This window comes from Salminus brasiliensis, chromosome 21, assembly GCF_030463535.1.
Source record: "Salminus brasiliensis chromosome 21, fSalBra1.hap2, whole genome shotgun sequence".
Lineage (NCBI taxonomy): Eukaryota > Metazoa > Chordata > Actinopteri > Characiformes > Bryconidae > Salminus > Salminus brasiliensis.
Genome location: NC_132898.1, coordinates 32,502,633 through 32,526,515, shown reverse-complemented (window position 1 = coordinate 32,526,515; position 23,883 = coordinate 32,502,633). Strand labels below are relative to the sequence as shown.

The 23,883-nt window shown below is 41.9% G+C and overlaps 1 protein-coding gene across 6 annotated transcripts in view; it reads left to right on the top strand.

The window, feature by feature from the left end:
• The window catches only part of atp2b4 (ATPase plasma membrane Ca2+ transporting 4), an 86,282-nt gene extending 63,943 nt beyond the window's left edge, over nt 1–22,339 (top strand). For 3 of the 6 annotated variants that reach the window (XM_072666138.1, XM_072666139.1, XM_072666137.1), the window contains 6 exons: nt 434–625; nt 1,067–1,280; nt 2,925–3,136; nt 3,607–3,714; nt 7,155–7,337; nt 18,356–22,339. In XM_072666138.1, coding sequence (XP_072522239.1) covers nt 434–625; nt 1,067–1,280; nt 2,925–3,136; nt 3,607–3,714; nt 7,155–7,337; nt 18,356–18,622 — 1,176 coding nt within the window. In that variant the 3' untranslated portion in view covers nt 18,623–22,339. Of the gene's footprint in view, nt 1–433; nt 626–1,066; nt 1,281–2,924; nt 3,137–3,606; nt 3,715–7,154; nt 7,338–10,495; nt 10,698–18,355 lie in introns of all 6 variants that reach the window. The other 3 variants (XM_072666141.1, XM_072666140.1, XM_072666142.1) reach the window with 2 other exon arrangements.
• The last annotated feature ends 1,544 nt before the right edge of the window (nt 22,340–23,883 follow it).

The following is a 23,883-nucleotide window of genomic DNA, read 5'->3' as shown; positions in this document are numbered from 1 at the left end:
TAGAGAGTACTTCAACCCAAAATCGTCATGAGTAGTCTGAGCTCACTAGAATTCATTATACCAAAATGCAGTCTAGTAAAATATTGCACAATATTGTAACCACTAACCAGACATAAACCACATTTCCAGAGAAGAAATTCAGAAACTTAAATTATACTTATTTGTTTGTATGTATTTTGGAGTACATATTTCTTAATAAATGTATAATTCGTAAATTGTTGTCAACCATGCTGTCTATTTGAAGTTTGCAATAGGAAAGGGTATAGATGATACGTATATCGCCCTGCACTGCTACAGTGCTGCATGGCTTTTACTTCAGTACCATTTTTTTAGCAGCAAAGAAAGGCTCAGGTCTAACAAGCTCCATTTGATCATTTTGCAGCATAGCCAGCAAGGCAATAATGTCCAATTTTGCTTCCATTTCCTCCCACAGGGTATTGCCGGGACAGATGTGGCTAAGGAAGCCTCTGACATCATCCTGACTGATGACAACTTTACAAGCATTGTGAAAGCCGTGATGTGGGGCCGTAACGTGTACGATAGCATCTCCAAGTTTCTACAGTTTCAGCTTACCGTCAACGTGGTGGCAGTCATCGTTGCTTTCACTGGAGCCTGCATCACACAGGTACAGCAGACTTTCCTGACTCAAGCATGACTCTATCTGTGTATTAGTAGCTTGGCTATGACAGATGAGTCATTGTTGTGGGTTGTTATTGACCCTTGCGAGCTAATTAGCAGACACAATGGCTCAGTATCTGAAAGACTCAGTACTAGAGGGGAATTGAGACGAGCCAGTAAAGAAGCCAAGTAGTTCTTCAGATTTTTATCCAACGCAGTCAGTGTCCCAATAGCCTTGATACCAAACTGCTGCTAATATATTTCTGAGGTATTGAGTCCCTGCCTACCGTAACCCGGTTAAATTAATGATACTAATGGAGTAATGGAATTGGCACACAGTCAGACAGTCTGCCTTCTCTGGCTCATGGCTTTCTGAATCCTCTGTTTTGTTCGGCCCAGCTTGTTAATGAGTGGACCAGGAAACCCCATTTTGATGTCTCTGTTGTAGGACTCTCCGCTAAAAGCAGTGCAGATGCTCTGGGTGAATCTAATTATGGACACGCTGGCCTCCCTGGCTCTGGCTACTGAGCCACCCACTGAGTCTTTGCTGCTGCGTAAACCTTATGGCCGAGACAAGCCACTCATCTCAAGGACCATGATGAAAAACATTCTGGGCCATGCCATCTACCAACTAGTGGTCACCTTTACCCTGCTGTTTGCTGGTAAGGCTTCTTGCAGTTGTTGAAATGGAAAGATTGCTGTATGGCAGTTAGTGACAGTCATAGACTACACAGCTAGATCACTGCATCGTGCTCTGCCACATCTGATATAGCTCAGCAGTTAAGCCTTTAAGGATGGAATTCAGGCACACTAAAACAGGTGCAATGTTTTAGTTATGCAGTGGAGGGTATTGTAGCTAGGAATGCAAGATTATGAATGTGTCCCAATTCTGGGGCTGCATCCTTCAAAGAATATACGCGGTAAACACTGGCATAGCCTTCAAAGGCTGCGAAGATCACAAAGGTCTACAGTCTACAGCATATTTTCTGTTTGTGTCACAGCACCGCAGTTCCTGCCCTTACCGTTGTGTCACGAAACGCCGTTCCTGTCACCTAGCAACCTTGTCAGCTGCAGTTGGCACGCAGTGAATCTCGGGATATGTTGGATGGCGAAAGATCCACCTGTTGGATCCTTCGTTGCCATGGAAAAAAGGACGTGTTTCTCTGCGCGTTTGTAATGGGACAGCCTAGTCGCACCGCTGTGGCGCAATCTCAAACGCAGCCTCCAAAGAATGCAGCCCCTGAATTGGGACACAGCATATATCCCACCAATTAGCATTTTTCAAATAGTTATTAAGAAATTGCTCACTGGCTGACATGGTTTTGTACACTGTATGACATGTTTAAAAGGGGCATGGACAGAACAGACAAATGTCCATACATTTGTCTATTTTTATAGACAGCAGTATGCCTCACAGTATCGGAAGCCACATGAGCAAGTCTATTTGAGATTGCCTAACAAATTAAAGCTGTTTCCTGCAAGTGTTTACAATATTATATTTAGTGAGGCTTTAGACTCATAGCTCCTGTGCAAAACACACTAAAGACAGGCTAAACATGTAGAGAAGGATCGAATAAATGTGGAGTAAAGCGAATCAGTGTAAATTTATATCAGATACTAAAGAGCTGTAACTTTCTCTGTCTTTGATTGAGGAACAACATTTAATGAGGTCTTCATAACCTTTGATAACGGCTTTTGTGGGTTTCTGTGCTGTGCATATAGCTTCCTCCATTTATGAAAACTTTGGCTTCACAAACCTGACAATAGATTGTCCTTCGCCAGTTGTAATTAATAAATGATTTGGAGCAGAAGAAAATGAGCACTCAGCATAGCTGTGAATTCCTCTCCCAGACTAGTCTGTTGACACGGCCGACCTCACAGCGCGATACGATACCACGTTCCTCTCAAAGCACTGGGCTAATGCTATCAGCAGAGCTCTTGAGAGAGACTGCTGCCAATGTTCCCACACTGTACATACTACTGCCAGCTCATCAAACAGGTCTAAGAGTATCTCAACTAGCTTAAAGTTAGTAAGCTCATCGAGCTACTGATAACACTGCCTTGCTTTAAGAGGAGTATTATGCCAAGGAGTAAAAGAACTGCTAGGCAGTTTGTTCCTGTATCTCACAGTTTGTGTTGTCACTCTAGGGATTCTGGGTTCTCTTTTTCTCATTGAACTATACTTTTGTGTTGCAAGCTGTAGACTTGTAGTGAACTGACATTTCAAGAGAACTTTTCAGGAATCAAGTCTCTGAAGTGCACTGAGTTGCTGAAAAGAGTTTCTTAATGCACTTTCTTCTCCATAGGGGAAAAGTTCTTTAACATTGACAGTGGACGCAATGCCCCTCTCCACTCTCCCCCTTCTGAACACTACACCATCATCTTCAACGTATTTGTCATGATGCAGCTCTTCAATGAGATCAATGCCCGTAAAATCCACGGCGAGAGAAATGTCTTTGAAAACATCTATCGTAACCCCATCTTCTGCTGTGTTGTCCTAGGAACCTTCGGCTTGCAGGTATGGTATTTGGTTAGGGTCTATACACGGGTTAAATGTTCATAGTATACAATTGACATGCATAATGCTGTGCAGTCCTGGATTAGGCTTAATTCCTGACCAGGAAACTGACCCTACTTATCGAATACAGTAGTATGAATATAATATCCACATACACAGCTCTAGCCTCTATTATAAGCACAGTGTACAGTAAATACAGTAAAACTGTTGTTTTTTTTCATTGTCCATTAACAGTGCTGGGGTAGCCAATCTCAGGCCACTGTGATAGGTTACACCAAGAGACAGCGATTCTTGCGTTCAAATCTTTTCTAAGAGGTTTGCGTGTATCTTTAGCGCTTTCGAAAATTCAGCACCAGCACTGTCACTTTGTTCTTTTGAAGTCATCTGATTGTAGCTTTAATGGCTGTGATAGAATTGCTGTGCTCATCTGTAGAGCCGGACTCATTTGCTGTTGTGTTCTCTTTTTTTAGATCATCATCGTGCAGTTTGGAGGGAAGCCTTTCTCTTGCACCAGTCTAACCCTGGATCAGTGGCTGTGGTGCATTTTCATTGGTGTCGGGGAGCTGCTTTGGGGCCAGGTACGGCAAAAGCCTCACAGCACGCACCGCTCGCTTTAATAGGCAGGAATGCTTTTGTTTGTGCGCCGCACTCTTTCATCTCTCCCACTGAACAGAATTCTAAAAAGCCCTGCTAGTTGGCATAAAGCTGCAAGCAACGCCTAGACTCGTAGGTGTTTTTTGCGTTGAAAGATCCCATCTGCGGATGACAAAGTGTGAAAGAATAGTGAGAGAAACAGGGAAAGGAGAGAAAGAAAGAACGAGAGAGAGAGATGGAGAGAAAAAAAGAGAGCGCCACACTGCTGTGTGTGTGATGGTATAATGAAAACATCATGGCATAACGGGTGGACGTGGGTGATGTTCAACATCTCCTAACACCCCGTAGCAGGGATGGAGGAGGGAGGGGTGAAGCTGCGTGTGAATTCAAACCTGTGGGAGGGAGAGAAGAGTGGAGGAGGAGGGAAGTGGTGAAGGTTGCTGAGCAGTGAGCAGTGCCTGGGAACGGTTGCCACCACCGAAAAGCTCGCATCCAGAGACAAGACACAGTGCGCAGCGGCATAATGAGACATGAAAGTTCCATAGCCCACAATTACTCAACCTCGTGGGGGAATTTGAAACTCAGCACGCTACTCCCTCCGCATCTAGTTTCTCTCAGGCTAGGGTGTAACAATACGTTATGACACAGTACATTGCACTGCAAAAATATGACAATGTACATTGAAGAGATGGGCCGTGGCAGTTGCATTATGTGTATTATGCCATCTAATGAAGCTTCACAAATTTCACAATCTGCTTTTCTGAGCACATTTCTAGGGTCAGATCTCATAGTTTAAGTGTGCGATATGGGAGAAATGGGCAGCTGAGAAAACCTGAGTGAACGTGACAAAGGCCAAGACCGCTGGAACGAAGCATCTTTAATACGCCAAGGCTTTTAGCAGTGATGAGTATCTACTGACAGTGGTTTGAGGACGGATGGACCACAAACAGTGACAGGATACAAGGGCATAATAATTGGGGAAAGATATCTGGTAAAAAAAAACTGAACCAGTCAGAGTGCCCATGCCAACACCTATCCACCATCAAAAGTATCTACAGTAGACATATAAGCATCATAACAGGGCCATGGATCAATGGAAGGTTGGCTGGTGCAGTGAGTGGGTGGCTCAGTAGCCAGAGCCAGGGAGTGGTATTTCCGATGGAAGTGGCCTCTTGCAGCACACTTTGATTGGAAGTGGTTGGAGGAACATTGGTGAAGTTAGAAACCCACATGCAGTCCCACATTCATCAGAAATAGGCTATCATGTATGTAGGCACAGACTAAAGCAGGGCAGCTGCTCACTCACGAAAAATTGTGTCATGCCTGTCCGTCCGGTTTCTCAGCTGGGGTGTGCGTGTGTTCGCAACTGTGCTGCCTCCTGGTCCCTCCGCTGTGCATTTTAACTTGTACCCTAAGGTGAACAGCAGTACATTTCAGAGGCTACATGAAAGCTTGTTTTTGGCTTGTCAAGCTGCCACTGGCATCAACAACGATGACACCCTCAGAAGAGCCATGCAGAAATATTCTGTTATTTCAGTGTCATCACGCAGGCAACAGAGAGCTGTCAGATTAGCCTGTTATTTTTTTAAGTCCCCTCTGCCATCGTGTTGACTGTTGAATTCTCGAATCCTAGGACGTTCCGTTTGTTCGTTCACATGGCATCCAATTAGATCACAGTAATCCAATTTCTCAAAATCCAATTTCTGAGAACCAAGAATCTTCACTTAAAGATCAAATTGTCCTGCATACAAACAACTTTTCCAGGAGCGTTTCATCCTCTCTGCAAATGAACGCTCAGGAATGAATCGAATGAATCGCATACTTGAACCTTGTCCCAGTGTTGCATACAGAGCAGTGTTTAGATAATTGTTTAATTAGATTTCTGGCATAAAAAGCTCATTTATCCAAATAAATTTTTTTTCTTGTGAAAAATTTATATTTTTAGAGATCTCTGTCACAGTGGCATAAAAGGCACATCTCAACTAGAAGTAGATCAATTAGTTTGTAGTTGTGTTGTCTGTATAGTAAGTGTATTCGGACAATGAAGTGTAGGTATCTACTTAGCAAGTGTAGGGACAAGTGGGACACTTTTTTGGCAAATAACTTTACAAGCACTTCAGTAATTTACTTCACTTCAGTATTTCTACATAAGCAACCTACACATTCCTACTACAAATGAAAACATTAACACTCTTTCCAGCATCTACCGAGTGTGAACAATTTATCTGAAAGTGCTGGGAGTGCTGCTGTTACAACTAACCCAATAGGCTGTGCTAATTGTAACATTATGAGGGACTAAAGGGTAATTTATTATTCAGTCATGTACAAAAAAATTTAAAAACAGTTCCACCATAAATTTCTTTTCTACCAGTTTCTTCTTTATTCACACATTGGCTTCTCTGCCACTCAATTTCCAGTTATGCTGCTTAGTTCTGTATGCATCCGTAAGCATCCTAAATACATAACATTTCTGCAACAATATGATTGATGAAAACAGGCTGTGCCAATCACGGCAAATGTTGGACCATAAATTAGAACAGAATATATCAGCTTTTTTATTTATATGTCAGAATATGGACTTCTGCCATTGGTTTCCTTGGGAGGCTTATTTGTAACACCACATTTGTAGCACCACATCTGCCGTGAGGAGGCTGTATTTCAGCCTGTCTGCCACTGTGGGTTATTTACATGCTTCAGAGTGGTGCTATATGACACCTCGAGAACAAAATGATATAGAAGTGAATTCTTTGGCTCTCACACACCTCAGTAATCCAAAACACTTAAGATGAAAGTTACTTTAATGGTATAAACAGTTCAGGATGAATCTCGAGCAATGTCTATCTGACTGCTGTTCACAATTTACGTATAAAGTTGCTATATCAATATTATATGTCCAATTGTTTCTAATGAATATATTTAGCTACTTTAAGTTGCACCCATTTTCTTCTTCATTCACAACTTATCTAGTCCATGTGGAGAAGGATTGCCAGTAGAATAGGACTCTCTGGAGCAGATCAACATGAATTATATAGGGTATAAAAACCCTCCCAGCATTGTTATCTGGAATGATGGTACTCCATCCACTACTTTTGGGATAACTTCACTTTACTCTCTTGTATTGCTAAATGCAATTGAATTATCACAGCAATGCTCCAAAATCTAGTAGAAAGCCTTCTTCCTTGGACAGAGACAGTTACTCCAAAAAAAGCAGGATCAACTCTTTTAATACTTTTGATTTTGGAAGAAACAACAAATCATGAGCAGGTGTCCCAATACTTTTGTCCATAGAGTGTATGAAAAGGTGATCAACGGCACATTCAACTAGTAATTGAATATATTAAGTCCATGTTACATTTTACCTCACTTACGCACTTACAAAATAACCACTGTTATTTTAGTCACCATTTAATCTCCTCTTCCTCAGTTCATCACGGCTGTCCCCACACACCGCCTCAAGTTCCTGAAAGAGGCCGGCCATGGCATCACAAAGGAGGAGATCCAGCAAGAGGAGCAGACCGAGGACGTGGACGAGATTGACCACGCCGAAATGGAGCTACGCCGGGGCCAGATTCTGTGGTTCAGAGGCCTCAACCGCATCCAGACTCAGGTAGGGCGTCCATGCCTGGGGAATCCACCACGGCCCTTTCTCTGGAGTCCCTGCTGCAGCTCTCTCTTCCAGCACATAGCACTGCTGAGAAGCACTGCTGAAAAAAACAGCTCCTTTTGTTCCTTACTTTCCTGACTCTTTATGTAGGTCCAGGCTGCACTTCGATTTTGATGGACGATGCATTGCTTGTTTTGCACTTGTTGTGCAGTGAAGTCTAATGCTCATGTTTTATCATAGAGTTATATTGAAATATATTAATGCCAATTTGTTCAACAGTGTTGAAGTGTTGCTATGAGAAGTAGGTGTACAGAGGATTTACACTACAGGCAAGCGTTTGGGGACATCTAGCTTTGCAAATTGTTTTAGGGAAAAAAAACTTGGTGTTTTCTTTCGGTTACTACCTTTGGGAATAATCATGAACTGCATGCATTTATTCCCTTGGCGACACACAAATCTTTCAGGTGCTTAAAGACCTTCTGGGCCTGAAGATTTCCAATGCTTTTAATAGTCTGGAAAAGTAAACGTAAGTGTAATGTAAAATCAACATTTCAGAAAAACCTACTCATAATATCAAGGAACATACTTTAATGGAAATGAACTGTTGCAAATCAGGTCATTGGCAAATAGCAATTCTATATTAGGAAATCTGTTTTTTTTTAGGTAATTTGTTAGTAACTGGAATTGAAATACTGGAATTGAATAAATGAGAGTTACAAAATAAGGCAAGGTGTTCCAGAATGTTTGGTTCACATTATGTATTTTCCAGGTTAAAGCAGGACACGTTGTTCTGTAAGCGAGCGTAGGGAGAAAGTCACATAGCTGTTTACCTGTAGACCTGTGGGCATCGTTTCTCCAGTAACCCCATTCATGGAAACTTGCAGACTCCCTTAAGATTAAGTGGTGCTGAGCAGTGGCCTGTTGCCTATCCCGGAGCTCTGTGGTAAAGAACGATGTGGCCTTGGAGGTGACGCACATCAGGTACCCCTGTGGGGGCAGGGAATTAAACTCTGTCTCAGTGGGATTCAGAGAGTCTGAACCACTCGAGACTGAAAGAGGAAGCTAAAGCCTCTTGGGAGTTCCTCACTAGGTGGTAGAGCTTGCACCTGCCCTATTGACTTCCTCTAAAATATTTAGTTTGATACAGCGGTTGTAAGACAGTACCTGCTGTGAGATTACAGTTTTAACAAATACCAAATATCACACATACGGACATGAATTGGCATGTATAGTGTCCACTGCTTAGTCTCTGTTAATTATGCTGTATCGACAGTAGTGTTAATTGAATGTACTGCAGCCCTAGGAGAATATTTTTGTGCTTCTGAAAGGAAAAGTAGGCATGTAGGAGGATCTCCTTTCACGTCCCGTTTTCATCATACAACCATAGAAAAGCAGGAAGACCCAACAATGAGTTGATTCTGGGTTCATGTGCTTGCATGATTTGTCTGTTTTCTCCAGGATTGTGTGTGTGTTTTATATCTGCGTGTGTTGTGGGTGTGGATTGGAAGAAGGCGTACTGAGCCAGCTTGGAAGCTTCTTTATGGAACGCGGTGGTAGGGGCGTCATGACGCCTACTGTGCGTGGATGTGTTCTGTGTGAATGTCCACGGGCTACATGTTTCTCCCTTTGGGCTTCATTAGCTTTTCTCTCTCCGCCACTGAAAACACAGAGCTTGTGAGAGTTTAGCTCTGAAGAGTTGTTGTGTTTTTGCCACAGAAAGGTAATTTCACCTACAGCTGTGAACCAGGTCATGAGGAGTTTAAGCACTCGGTCCATCTCTGTCTGTCTTTCAGCCTGTCTTTCTGGCGCCTCTCTCCCTTTTCTGTCTTTCTTTTCTCTCTGTGCTCCAGTTTTTGCCTGTTGGGCTTGGGGAAGGTATTGAGGTACAAACAGAACTGAGGTTTAACGAATTCTTCAAATGAATCATTTAGATATCATTTACATGAACTTGCTCAGAGCCAGAAACTGCTGGGGTGTATCTTTCAGAAGTTGCTGTTCATGATTATCTCATGCTGTTCATCTTCCTCTTTTTATCCTTCATCTGAAAACAAGTGAACAACTCTTGCTACATGGATTCAATATATATATATACATATATATATATACATATATATATATATATATATATATATATATATATATATATATATATATATAATGTGTGTGTGTGTGTGTGCTACATATGTACTGTTATATGTACTGTTTTTATAAAGATTGTTGATGAAATGCTTTGCTCTCTATAGCTCTTCAGGTTTGTCTGATGGATGTTCAATGTGAAACGTCTGATTTCTGAGTCTTTTAATTTGCTATAAAAGAGTGTGCTCTTTATTACTATGAATCTACACATCTGTGCTGTTCTCAACTGTGATGGTTGACTGAGTAATTGGAACAGGCAGTGATGTCGGGAGTAAATGGGAAGTTTTTGTAATGTGTTTCATCTGCCCTGGATTTGGTTTTGCACCCCTGCTGTTCTAGATCCACTCCCCTGTCCCTGATCCCCTCGCTAACGTCCCGTCCCTCTTCCCCTTCGAGCTCTGACAGAGGAAAGGCTGAACATTTCCCTCTCTCTGTTTTCTCTCTCTCTCTCTCTCTCTCTCTTTTTCTGTCTCCAGTTGACCGCAAAAACGCTGCGCCACTAATTAGCTCTTTATCTCCCCCTCCCTTTCCTGTCCCACCACCCCACTTTTTAATCCTCCTGGATTTCTATTTTTTTATCGGCCATGCGTGGTTAGCGGTACACAATGGAGGAATTAATTGGCACAAACGTGATTCGCACCAGACTCATCAATGTCTTGTAGAACCACTTTTTTTGTCGCCTCTTTGTGGTCCTCGTTTCTCTTTTTCTTTTTTCTTTGCTCTGTGAGCGCCTTCAGCCTTTCCTTTGCCCCAAAAAGAAATCTCTTGCTTCAAAAAAAAAAAAAAAAAAACGTAAAACTTTCCTTCCCTTTCATCCTTCTGGCCTACTCCTCCTCCTCCTCCGTGGCTGGGCTGGAAACGATTTTTTTAGAGGGCTTTTCATTTTCTTTCTCTATAATAACAAATGTGTCTGCTGCTCTAACCGGTTGATTCTTCTGCCTCCTTGCTCTCTCTCTCTCTCTGTCTCTCATTGTCTGTCACTCTTCCTTCTCTTCATCCCCGGCCTCTCCCTTTCTCCTTTGCAGATGGACGTGGTTTATACATTCCAGTCAGGCCAAACGGCGGTCCCTGGTGCCCTGCGCCGCCAGCCCTCCGTGGTCAGCCAGCACAACGACGCAAAAACTGTTTCTAGCCCCACCCATGTAGGGATTTCCTCTTCCTCGCTGTCCGCCAACTCTGCTGCGGCTGGCGGTCCGTCCGCCCCTGCTTCCTCCTCTACTGCAGGCAGTGAGTGGCACATAACACCCGGCAAGCTAACAGCAACGCAACTGCTGCTGCTGCTAATGCCGCTGCATGAGAACTGCGGCAGCTTTCTGCCAAAGCTTTCTAACCATCTTCTTTCTGACTTCTCTCTCACTCTTTCCCACAGTCTCTGTCTCTCTCCTCCTCTCTCTCGCTAAATATTACCAACACCCTGTCCTTGTTTACTGTTCAAATTGGGCTTATCTGTGGAATGTGGCTTCCTTCATAGATTGTTGACTTAGCAGTGCATATTTATGCAGGGACATTTTACAGAATTCCTAAGGCACCTGGAAAGACATTTTGATATACAGAAGTTTTTTGTATGAAACTAAACTTGGGTGTTCAATTTAAAAAAAAAAAAAACACGAAGCAGAAATATGATAAAACACTCCTCAGACATCACCAAAATGCTCTCCTCAGACCTCTCTGAGAACGGTCTGGGCATGGTCTTTCGAATAAACCTGCGTGACTGACAGCCCACTATCACTGGCAAACAAATTTTGATTATGTTACCATGACAACCTTGAGACAGAGAAGTTGCATTTTTTAGCATTTGTGGTTGTGATTTCACAGATCTTTAGGGTTTATTATTCTAAAATATCTAGAACTGATTTACCAGCCCATATATAGATACAAGTTTACCCACGTGGCCTGTAATCCAGTGCGCGTCGCCTCTCCGCTTCTTCCCTTTGGTGGCCAGCTATGCAGTGTCGGTAGTGCGGGTTAGGGGCGGGTGACAGGCAGCGCATCTACCAGGCTACTGTGCTGCATCCGGACCTTCCGTCCCTCTTGACACCCAGCGGAGAGGTGCCAGGTGCCAAACATGAGCGATGACTGGGCACGCTGGGCAACCACTTCCAGAGTTGCTAGAAGAGAAGGCGGAGGCATGTTAGTCTTGTGATTGGGTCAGGGGTATGCTGTTGTAAATCTGACTGCCCATTCCACATGGAGAGAAGCGCAATACTGGTGAAATACAGCAAACATTCATTAGAATTTGGGAAGATCCTCAAACTTTGTACATTTGCACTGGGGGCCCTGAGGAGCCACATTAACTAATCTATAATGGAAACCTCAGATTCCCAGGGGCTTTTAAGCATCATGCAATTTCATTTGGCAACTACTGTACATTAAACACTGTTGTGTTTTTGCATGAAAGAAGATGCTTCGCCAAGATGGAAATTCCACACTGACAGTTAAAGGAAAAAGACAGCTTACACATGCATTACAAAAGTGTAAGCTAAATGTAAGGTATGGCAGTGGAAATACTTCCCTGCTGATCTTAAAATGGAGATTCTGCTCAGTGCATCAGAGTAACAGTAACTTTTTTAAGGAATAAAGGCCAAAAGCAGGCAACCTCTGCAAAATAGTATTGAGAGGAGGGGGCTATGTTTTAAGTCTGCACAAGTTTTCTAGTTTGATTTCCTAATAGAATTAGAATAACTAAGACTTCAGCAAACTTCACCTCACTCAGGTTCTCTTTCTTACTTACATCTCTCTCTCCATCTCTCTCCCTCACTCGCCGTTTCTCCTCTGCTTCAGCACACTGTATTTGACTTTTGAATGACTTTAACACACTGCATGCATTAGCCCTTGTAAGAGAAAGCAGGTGAAACGTCCAGAGTTTCTGCTTTAAGAGAGTTGAGACCTCTGCTGAATTCGAATGCCGCTGCTGGGCTTTACCCATTGACTCCTTTTCTTGATCTTCTATTCCCCCCCTTTTTGATTGAGAAAGGTAGAAGCAGATTAGTGTCTGTTCCCTGGGGGGGATCGGAATTATTCTAAGCGTTATCTAATTAAGGGGTCTTGCAAGGGTTAATAGCTGTGGGTTAAGTACTTTTTTTTTCTTTATAACAGCTCACCCTTCTCCGTTTCTGGACTGCATGCATACCTACAGACTGAGTGTGCACTTGAGTGGGTTTACATAACGCATGTGTGTTCGTGTGTGTTCTTAACAAATGACCTATGATGCGCTCACCATCTCCTTACCTTCTTCCTGCAAGGGCTGCAGAACATTGACGAAATACTGTATTGAAATTATATCACTAAATATTGCACACCTAGATATCCTACTGAAGTATTGAAAATATCAGAAGAGCATATCTTCGCTGTCATGCCAAAATCTTGTATCTGCAAAATGGCAACTTTACGGATGAAGAAAAATAAAACTCTGTGAAACGAGTCATTTTGAAGCATTTCTGTTGATGCATTCATCATGAAATTCTTTTTTTTTTTTAGTTTTTACCCCATTTTCTACCCAATTTGGAAGGCCAGCTCCCAGTCCCTGCTCATGTGTACTCCCCAAATCACCCTATCAGTGGCCAGCAACATGACCCAAGGTTTAAGCCGATCCTCTGATCATATTGGCAGTGTTTTAGTCCACTCGACCACTCAGAGCCCATCATCAAATTCTGGCACAATGTAAAGAACAACTGTCAGATTCATATGAAAAATGTAGATACAAGGTTTTTGTGTGACCGCGCCGGTATTTATTATCACGATCAGTCATCACATTGCTGGCCTCGGCATCAAAGTTTTGATTTGCTACAACCTAGTTGACATTACATAGCAACACTGAGCATTGTACCTATCACTTGTCCAAACGCGCAGCATTTGCTATGCATTTGTGGGCGGGGCAATGACTGGTCAAGGAACTTTGAGTGAGAAGTGGTCAGGATGCTCACAGTAAAACACTTCTTTGTTACTTCATATAAGTTTCATATCGCTAACCATGGTGTCCTTGTCACTTAGGCCAATATTGCGATAACGATTAACAAGCGATGTATTGTCCAGTCTTCACTGGGACTGATCTTGAAGGTTAAATGGGATAACAGGGTGACGATCAGTGTGGTTAGAATCCCACACCTGCTTAAATAACATGATTAAAGGCCCTCAGCTCGCAGGGCCAGGCTGTGCTGAGGTGGACAGTGCTGTAATTGGCCCTGTTCCTCTCCAGCGGCTGCTGACCTTGCCCTGTCCCGAGAGGGCGAGGCGTCTCCAAGGTGACGGAGCATTGCCTTTCTCCCTTGACCTGAACCGCAACACTGTCTGCCCAGCAACAGAGTCTAAAGAGAGGGAGAAAACGAGAGGAGAGAGAGAAAGATAGTGAGGGAGAAAGAGAGAGAGACAGAGAGAGAGAGAGAGAGGATGTGGGCACACTCACACACACAGATGCCCACCCTCCCGGCGCTCTCTTTCTCCTCTCACTTTCTCCTCACTGCTGAGAGAGAGCAGACGCTACATCTCTCACACATTTCCTCATTCCCTTGCTCTCTCTCCCTCTCCTTCACCTTTCATTCCTTCTCTCTCTCTCTCTCTCTCTCTCTCTCTCTCTCTCTCTCTCTTTCTGCCTCTCACACGCTCTCTGTCATTCTTGCTCTTTCTTTCTCTCTCTCTCCCTCTCTCTCTCTCTCTCTCTCTCTCTCTCTCTTTCACTCTCTCCCTCACTTAGTCTCACTCTCACACCCTTTTTTTCTCCATCCATCTCACAGGCTCTCTTTACAAGCCCCTCCTTTCCCTCTCCCCCTTCTGCTTCCCTCATAAGCCCATCCCTTCATCATGCTCCCTCTCCAGTGTTGGGAGACGATGCGCTCCACGCTGTGTCTGTCCCTGTCGCTCTGTATTGCAGGAGGAGAAATGAGTCATGACTCTTCTGCTTCCTTTATCTTGGTTACCTCAGCAGAGACGTTTTCATGGCATCCCTTTATCTTTCAATAGAAAGAAATGTCAGTGTGTGTGAATTTGTGTTTGTGTGTGTGTGTATGTGTGTATGTGTGTGTGTGTGTGTGTGTGTGTGTGTGTGTGTGTGTGTGTGTACGTTTGATTGGTTGTTTTTTAGCAGGGTATGTAAAGCTTTTATTAATGCTTGCTTTAGAGTTGTAGCTCTGCAGCAGATAAAAAGGCAGGCCACATAAACACACACACACACAGTCTCACACACATGCACATAAATACATATATGAACATGAACACATTTGATGTTATTTTTAGCTATGAATTCTGACAATCACACATTCCTTTTCTTAGGCTTTGTTTACGCAGCAGGGAAAGTGGCCCAAAAACGATGGGTTTATTTTAGTCTGCTCACACTGTCTTTTTAATTTGTATCTGACATTTTTTTGAACAGTTCACGCTCCTAAACTGATGCGGTTGCGTAAAGTTTCAGCCTCATGTTCAGCAGCATGGCAGGAGATAAAGAGTTCTAGTGGCTGACAGCTAGGCTTATCACTGAGAAAGCGATCAGGCTCGCTGTAAAAAGTGCCCATTTCTTCAGTTTGCGTCCTTGGATTCTAAAAACTTAATTTTTAAGCTCTTTATTTTTTTAACACCGCAGCATGGCCCTCCTGTGTCCACATTTGGACAAATGTATTTAAATACAGAACGATTGTTGTGGTAGAAATGCTTCAAAATGATGTGAAATAAAAGGTTTTATATTGACCTCCATTGAAGGTTAAGAGGATTTTACCTGCAACTGTAAAGTTGCTGTTTTGGAGATGACCTCCATAATATATGATATATAATAATATATTATTAGAAATTATTCCCAAAATGATACCTGAATCCATCCACATGGTATGAACTGGATTTAAAATAGTTTACGGAAAAAATTAATTCACATTTTAATGTAAAAACACTTTTAGATTTTAGATTATAAACAAAAACATCAAACATTGTGAATTGGTTCAGAATTCTGAATATCTGAGGAAAAAGAGGACCTGCAGTCTGTTCACGTTCGTCTGATAAATGATTTATACATGACAGTTCTCAGAGTAGATCTAAAAGAAAGGCTGCCTCCTTTCATGATCAGTCAATCAAATACTTGATTTTAAAAGAACTCTTCAGAAGTGCTTTTGTCTCCTGTTTTCTCACTCTGCCTTCTCCACCATCTTAAAGTTCCCCCTTCTCTCTCTCTCTCTCTCTCTTCTCCATCTCTGTCGCTCTCTCTGTCTCTTCTCAGGGCCACTGTGGCTTCATTTCTGCGGGGGTTAAACTTTAATGAGAGAATTATACTGGAGGGCCACCAGACCTGTTAGGATTAAAGTCCCGTTTTCTGTAGATCCGAGGCAGAACGGCCTATGGGCTTCACAGGGAGCTTGGATGTATGACCAGAATACAATAAGAAACCAGTCATGCGGCAGAGAGCTTCCAGTGAAACCGTGAACTGAGTTTGTAGTGTCATTTTTAGTTTGTTTGTAAATAAATCAGTGGTTATTTAATTGGTTATAGCAGTTTTTTAATCATGTGTTTAATCATTAGTTTATGCTTTTAGGTCTGTTAGCGATTACATCATTCACTCTTTGTGCAGATAAAGCACTGAAATGTACAGTATTGTGCCATGTTACTCTTATCACAGTTGGTATGACATTAACCCAGTAATGCATTAAGAAAAATACACTAGTGGCGTGGTTTCCCAGACACATATTAAGCCTATCTTTGGACTTAACTACATTGTCAATAGGAAATTGTACTGGAAAATCCTGTAAGTCTTTAGGCTTAATCTGGGTCTGAGAAACCAGCCTAAAATATGTAACATACCATTTATATAGACATAGAGGTCTGAGTGTCATTTTAATAATTTAATCATTTTAATTTGTTGGTGGGTGTACATTTTAGGCATTTCTGTCTCTGATTAAAACGTACCTGGTGGTTCTTTGTATATTAGCACATTAGTCTTCATTTATTTCTAGACTTTCCCGAGATTTTGATTTTGTTTTGTTTTCTCTGGTAGACCCTTGCTGCTCTAGATACCACACAGAAAGCTGTGAAAGTATAAAACATAACCAGTAACCTGTAACACAATCAGATGTATAAACATCAAATAAAGCATAGGTTCCTAAAACTAAATTATTTATCTATAAAAACCCATAGAGCTGAAAATCAGAGATAATGTCCAGAAGTTACATTACATAGCTTTACTAAACGGTATAAAATAAAACAGCTTTTTTGTTTTTCCTATTGACCCCTGGAGAGGAATAGTGCAATTTGGTGCATTGTTAGCAGTTCTACATTGTACATTTATCTCTTACAAATGAATGAAGCTTAATCTCAGACTAAAGTGCACTGCCAAAAGTGTTTCACCTTTTAAAAACAGACTCCTTTTAAGCTTAATCTGTTTGCGAAACCAGCCCTATATTTCTTGAGGTCTTCTGCCACCTGAACTCCCATCTCAAACTCAAGAACGTTCATTAAGCATGCGCTGTATCTGTATATATATTTATATGTTCCTTCACAAAGTCAGCAGCAAGCATTGGTGCTGCACAAGCGCTAGACTAAAGCTTAACACGTTGGACGAGAAGAACTTTGGCAGAGCGAGCTGTTATTTAGCTCTTTGACGCCAAAGGAGGAGTCCTACCCTCCTTCCACCTCCAGCTGTCAAATCTGCAAGCACAAGCCCATATCTCTCTCCTCCCTCGTTTCTCACAGTTCTCCAGCGCCAGCCTAACTTAACCAACCTTCTCGTTTTCGTATGCAGTTTTGAAGCGTGATACTTTTACTCTACTCTACTCTACATTTTCTCTATTTTTGAAGAGTATCTCATTATTAATTTTTTTGAGATTGCTTAATTTGATGTTGTTTAGTGGTGTAAGCTTCCATTACTTGGTTGCTACATTAGACTGCACAGTCTTTGTGCAGTGTTCACGGTATGCATTGGTCAGTACCCGCCAAAATTGCTCCAAGAAAGGACAACTGGTGAACCGTGGACAGGGTCATGGGTACCCAAGGCTCATTGCCATTAAGGACAGTCTGTTTGATGTCTGTTCCAATTTAAATAAGAAGTACTGTGATGAACATGTGAAAAAGCATTATGATTTTTGCTGTATCATCCTCCCCTAGTCTTAGTTGATCAGCTACATTTGGGGTAAGGGGAAAGATTTTTGGCTGAACTTTTGCTTTAATGCCAGAATCTGCAGCATAAAAAAAAACGTAGAAGGGCTCTGTGGTAAATAGTTGATGGAATTATTGAGCAGGATTGCGAATGAGGGTCTGTATATATGTGTGTGTGTGTGTGTGTGTGTGTGTATCTGACTCAGGGTTCACTATGCCTGTTTCTTCATTCCACTGTTTTATATATCTTCTCCTCTTTCCCATGTATTTCTTCTCTTTTTTACACTCAACACCTCCAACCTGACTCTCATTGCCCTTTTAAATAGCAGAATATAGTCTCATTCAGCACACAGTGCACATGTGGTGGGGTAATGCCTGTTCATATGGATGTGGTTAGCATGTGTGCTGTTTGTGATGTGTTGGTGCCTGTGAAGTTGTGCAACCATGTCCTGCTTGACATTTGTGCCTGTTCTCCTCGATCACTTGCCTGAATCGTCAAGAAGCATTGTCTTATTGTTTTTCATGTTTGTTTGTTTGTTCTTTAGTGTGATGTGGATGTATTTTATACTTTTTATTAGTTACTTTTTTGTGTGTTGGCTTGAAGTGTTTGTGCTTGGTTTCATTTTGTATGCAGAGATGATGTCATCATTTTTCTCGCCAGTGATCATTTTTGTTCTTTTCGCAGATCCAACACATCAGTCCCTTTCAGCCTGTTCCATGCACATCCCAAACTCCACCCACACACACAATGTTGCCTGTCTAGTGCTGTCAGTCTAATCCTCTTTTCTCTTTTTTTCTCTTTTCGCACCTTCCAACTCCAGATTAAGGTGGTCAACGCTTTCCGTAGCTCCCTGTACGAGGGCCTAGAGAAGCCAGAGTCCAGAAGCTCCATCCATAACTTCATGTCCCACCCTGAGTTCACGCCCCTGTCTGAGGAGGAAGCGCGGGTGCCCGTGATCGAGGAGAGCAATGTGGAGATTGAGCCGCTCCCCTCTTCTTCCTCTTCCCCCTCTCCCAATAAGGGCGGGGGCGGCCAGCCCCCAGGCAGCTCCGCCTCCCTCCTCCGCAGCCACGAGTCCTCCGTCTGACCCGGTCCAGTCCCCGCTCCTTCCTCTACCTGGTCTACTCCTGCAAGCACCCACTCGCATCGCACCTACCCCACCCCGCCTGCCCAGCGTCCTCTCGCCCTGGACATCAGACGTCGGGTGCACTGCCAACCTACATCTTGAATGCAGCATCCCAGGACGACGGGGCGGCAGGGTTAAAGTTCTCGCCTGGCCTTCCCTGCATCCCCCCGTCCACCATCCCCCTTCATCCCTCCAGCCTCCCCAGCTCCTCCTCATTGCACTGTGGTGTGTGGGCGCTCTGAAAGAAGCACGCATGCCGTCGCCCCAGCCTGCGCCACTCGCGCGGCCTAAACTCACCTACGAGAGGGCGGCTATCCTTCTCTCAGCCTGTCACTGACATTGTATCTCTATTGCAGGTTTGTTTGTTTGTTTGTTTGTTTTTCTCTTTTTTGACGTTTTTATGCTATTGTCATGACTTATGTTCCAGGACATTTTCGTAGTGTTTTAGTGGGGTTGTGTTTTTTGTTTTTTTTCCCATAATTTCTCAGACATACAACTTGAAGCCTACAGTACATGTGCAGTTATGCCGTTCACAAATCTATATATCTCTTTTACGTCTGCTGGCGGTTTGAAACACAAGAGCGATGTACTTCACTATTCAACAGTGTCTTTATAATAACTTTTGTCCCGTTTTGTTATTCTCAATTTTAAACTGCTACTTCTATGGGATGTCTTAAGTGGTTCAGACACACTACATTCTTGTCATTTTTTTTTCAAATACATTCAGTCATGTATGATGTCCTTGAGTGTAGCTCTTCTTTGGTTCTTCTTTCTCTTCAGTTTATTATTTCTGAGATTTTTTATGCGCAGACTTTAGGCTGCTGCGGTCAATTTAATTCCTGCCTGTTGGCAAGAGCGCCCCCTGTTGGGTCCGGAGGGGCGAGGCGGGCTGACCGATGTCATCACATCCCATCACATCCACTGGGTCTCTAGTCTCTTGTAGTCAAAGAATGATGCTACAGCCTTTGAAAAAAAAAAGAAAAAAAGAAATGAAAGTTGTAATTTAACACCCCTTCAGCACGTCACCATAGAAACGCATGTAACTCTCTGTAGTTTCACCTGTGTCTGACTTTAATGGGAACGGGGGACTTGGTGTTATTTTGTGTATTTAGTTTTTTCCTTCCTTGCCTTCTTTCACAAGAAAACGTTTGCAAAAGAATTGCTTGTGAGTGTGCCTGCATGTATGTGTGTGTCTGTGTGAGAGTGTGTGTATGTGTGTGTGTGCGCAGTTTGTAATTCTGCCATTTGAGTCATTTTTTTTCCCAGCTCTCTAAACCTTTGATGTTCAGCGTTACACTGCAACATTACCCGCAATTCTGCTCTGCCCAGAGGCATGATCAGTTGCACAGAAGACAATACAGGGGGAACCATGCAGGGCTCCACAGCCAGCCCTAATACACCTTCTTACAAGTGTGGGGCTGCAGCACACGTTCCACAAGCATATTGCTGTTTAAAAGGAGAGCGAAAGAAAAAGGAAAAAGGGCATAATAAACCAGCAAGTATTATGCAACCCAAAGCCTCTGTCGAGCCCTGCGAATGGCCTGTTAGCAGAGCAGAAAGCCTGGATTACAAAGCAGAGCTGCTGTCAGCTTTTAAAAGAGCGAGGCCCGCACAACATGTGCTTTTAATTACCAGAATCGTAATACTGCCATGTTCCAGTTCTATCTTCATACCAGTCTAGGTTAGATTCTTCAATATACTCCTTTTTCTACTTGCTCAGAGCCATATTTTATAAATTGTTTTTTTATAACCCATTTTTGTCGCCCCTAAATTTTGCATTATTATTTTCTGTGATGCTTTTTTTTTTACTTTATATTTCTAGCCAAAAATCAAAAACACCAAGAGTCACTGCCTAAAAACTAACTAAATAAATGAATAAAAACAACCAGAAGAAGACGGACCACTTCAATGTTTACGGAACAAAAGCTGCAGCGTTCAGATGAAGCCACACTTCCCCCTACTGGCAATCTTTCAATTTTTTATTATTTTTTTTGTTGGATTTTGTTGGATTTGTCCTTTATTTCACTTTAAGTGAAAGCGTAATGTATTACTGTGGGGAAGCTTGTGTGAATTTCATATGAAACTCAATGTTCTGTTCTTTTTTACAACTGTTGTGTATTTTTATATTAAGTACTTTTTAATATTTTGGAACTATATAAATTATAGGTGTATAGGCTTGGAAAGTTTGGTGACATGACAAAATTAGTCCAGTAAGACAACGTAGACAAAGTTCTTTTCGCTCTCTTTTTGTTTTGTCGTCGTTTTTGTTTTTGTTGTTTTTTTGTGATACCTATGCCATGTTCGAAACCAGGCTGTGGCTGTGGATAGAGGTTAAGAGAATGCGACTCGTTTACTGTAAAAGCCATGGGATCGGTCAGGCTCTGAGCTGTGCAGGGCCTGACCGCATGCAGAGAGCCTGCTTGGCCGGGGGGGGGGTGCATTGGCAAATTAAAAGCCTTTTTAAGTGTAGGCTTGTTATATCTTCACCAAACTGGATACTTTATAAATGTTACACTAGTTCTGATAAGGGTATTGTATGTTGATTGATGAGAGGAAATCCTTAGGATGCGTTGGATGTGTACTTTTACACTGTTTTGTTCATTAGCATTAGCATTACCATGAAATCGTACATAATTTATTTTTAATTAGGTTTTTTCTTCCTTTTCGAATATGGGTTATTAGTCTATTTGAAGCCACGATATCTGTTATTCGATATCTTTCTAAAGATGCATTTCAAGTTTGGTTTTATTTGTTTGGGTCACTTTCCCCATATGCGAACGCTTTAGTGCACCTGTGTGTATGGTGTACTACGTTCAGCGGGGTTTAAAAAATGAAAGCGTTACGGGATTACCAGGTGAAGCTTTAAGAAAGTTCTGCCAAAGTGTTGTTTTGTACAATCCTAACTTGATTTAATGTTCAAATGCTGTTATTTCCACTCACAGTTCAGCTGTCCCTCCATAAATGTCTTCTACATATTACATATTTGATATTACACTAACGGTTCTCACAAACCTCATGATCTCATTAAGAGTTTTCTATCAGTCCCTAAGGATGTTAAAGGGTACCTGTGATAGGAGCTCTTTTAAGTTCTTTGTTTTATTTGATTTGATTTCATTTTATTTCCCCCCTCTCTCCGTCTTCTCATCTCTGGACATTCAGCGACTGAACACTGATGCGAATCGACCATTTCAATTAAAATGTTACTCCGGTTTAGCGCCGATAGCTCTGCAGGACAGTTTGGTATTGCACAAGTCTGTCGTTTTTGGATTGTGTAGAGAAATCAAAACATCGGAAACACGCAAGGAACGGATGGTGTGCAATAACTCGAATTCGCCCGCATTGCTACTCTACTGAAGTTTCCTCATAGCTCTTGTATGGTTGGGAGTTCAGGAGTTGATGCATCGCAATTGTAAATAAAAAGATTGCATTTTAAAACTGGAATATTTAGTCACAACCACCTATTTTGCAGATTTACGCAAAACACGCAGATCCTGCGTCATGTTTGATTTTGTGAGGACATAAAAAACAGAAAAAAACAAAACCGAACAGAACATCAACTTTCTGTACTTCATATGAATACAGTAATAAGCACTGGTGTTATTTTTGTATAAACATAATATCATCTATGTGGCATGCATGACTTATAAACAAATTGGTGGTTCAAAGCAATATGTACAACCTGGTGTGAGTGGTATTTCTAGTGTCCTGTGTTGCTTAAAAGAAAAAACTCTTCTAACTGTTCAATATATGTGTTCAATGTTCTGCATGATTAAGTATGGAATGAGACACCCAGCACCCCTCACCCCCACACCCCCACAACCCCCAACCCCGACAACTCTTTCCCTGTTCTCGGAACGAAAGCCGGGCACACGCACCCACGCGCACTTCCTCTCACTTTCGAGCAAATCGATAGACTTGTCTGACCAGTAGAAACACACACCGATATGATGCTGTAGGTCGGGTTGTTTTGGGGAAGGTCTCCCGGCAGCGAGGAGGTGTTGCCCCATTGGTTCCTGTTCATTTTGTTAATCCTGCCGCTGTTAAACGGTGCTGTAATCCCCAGTAGTGGAGCGATGAAGGATGTTTACATAGCTTGAGTGTGGTCAGGTGTATTGCACATTCCACCTAAAGCAATACTTCAGTGCAGGGGTGCCCAAACCCTTTAGTCTTTGAGGTGGGCAAAGTGCAATGTCTGTGGTGGGCCGAGGGCCAAGAAGATAAAATGGTCAGCAGTGTTGGTCATCATCTACAGATGCTCTAATTGTTAACCAATTCTTTGTTGAAACTCAGTTTAGGGTTAGATTTAGAATTAGATTTAGAAATAAAAGAATCCTATTTCTACAAATCTGTTCAATCTGTTAATTTCAGGCTGAAATCAAGGGTTAGGTTTAGATTTATTAGTAGAATCTAATTCAAAACCTAGCCCTAGTCTGTCTGTTGAGATCTTAGATTAGGTTTAGGATTATGTTTTGATTTAGATTTAATAGAATCTGAACCTAATCCTAAACCTAACCCTAACTACAGTTGCTTTTAATTTGTTAAGTTTAGGCTTAAATTTAGGATTAGGTTTAAATTAGGAATCTAATAAAAAAAAAACCTAGCCCTAGCCTAGGGATGCTTTAATTGTTAAGAAAGTCTGTTATAACTCAGGTTTAGGATTAGGACTAGATTTGGATTAATAGAATCGGAACCTAAGCCTAACTTACAGATCCATTCATTGTTCAACTATATGTTAAAACTGAAGATAAGATTAGATTTGATAGAATGTAATACAACAACCTAACTCGAACCTAGAGATGCATTATTTGTTAAGAAACCTAATCTTAATCCTAAACCTAAACCTAACCCTAATTACAGATGCTCTAATTTGTTTACAAGCACTCTGTTAAAACCAAAGCTAGGTTTAGGAATAGGGTTGGATTTAGATTTAATAGAATCTAAACCTAATCCTAAACCTAACCCTAACCTACAGATGCTCTAATTTGTTAACACTCTGTTAGAACTCAGGTCATCTTTAGATTTAGGATTAGATTTAGATGTAATAAAATTGAATTTTAAACCAAATCCTAAACTTAACTTAGCTCTATTTCTTAACAAAGTCTGTTAAAACCCATCTGAAAGTTAGATTTAGGATTATTTTAAGATAATTTTCATAGATTCTAATCCTAAACCTAACCCAAACTAACAGATGCATTCATTTAAAAAACAACCCCCCTGTTAAA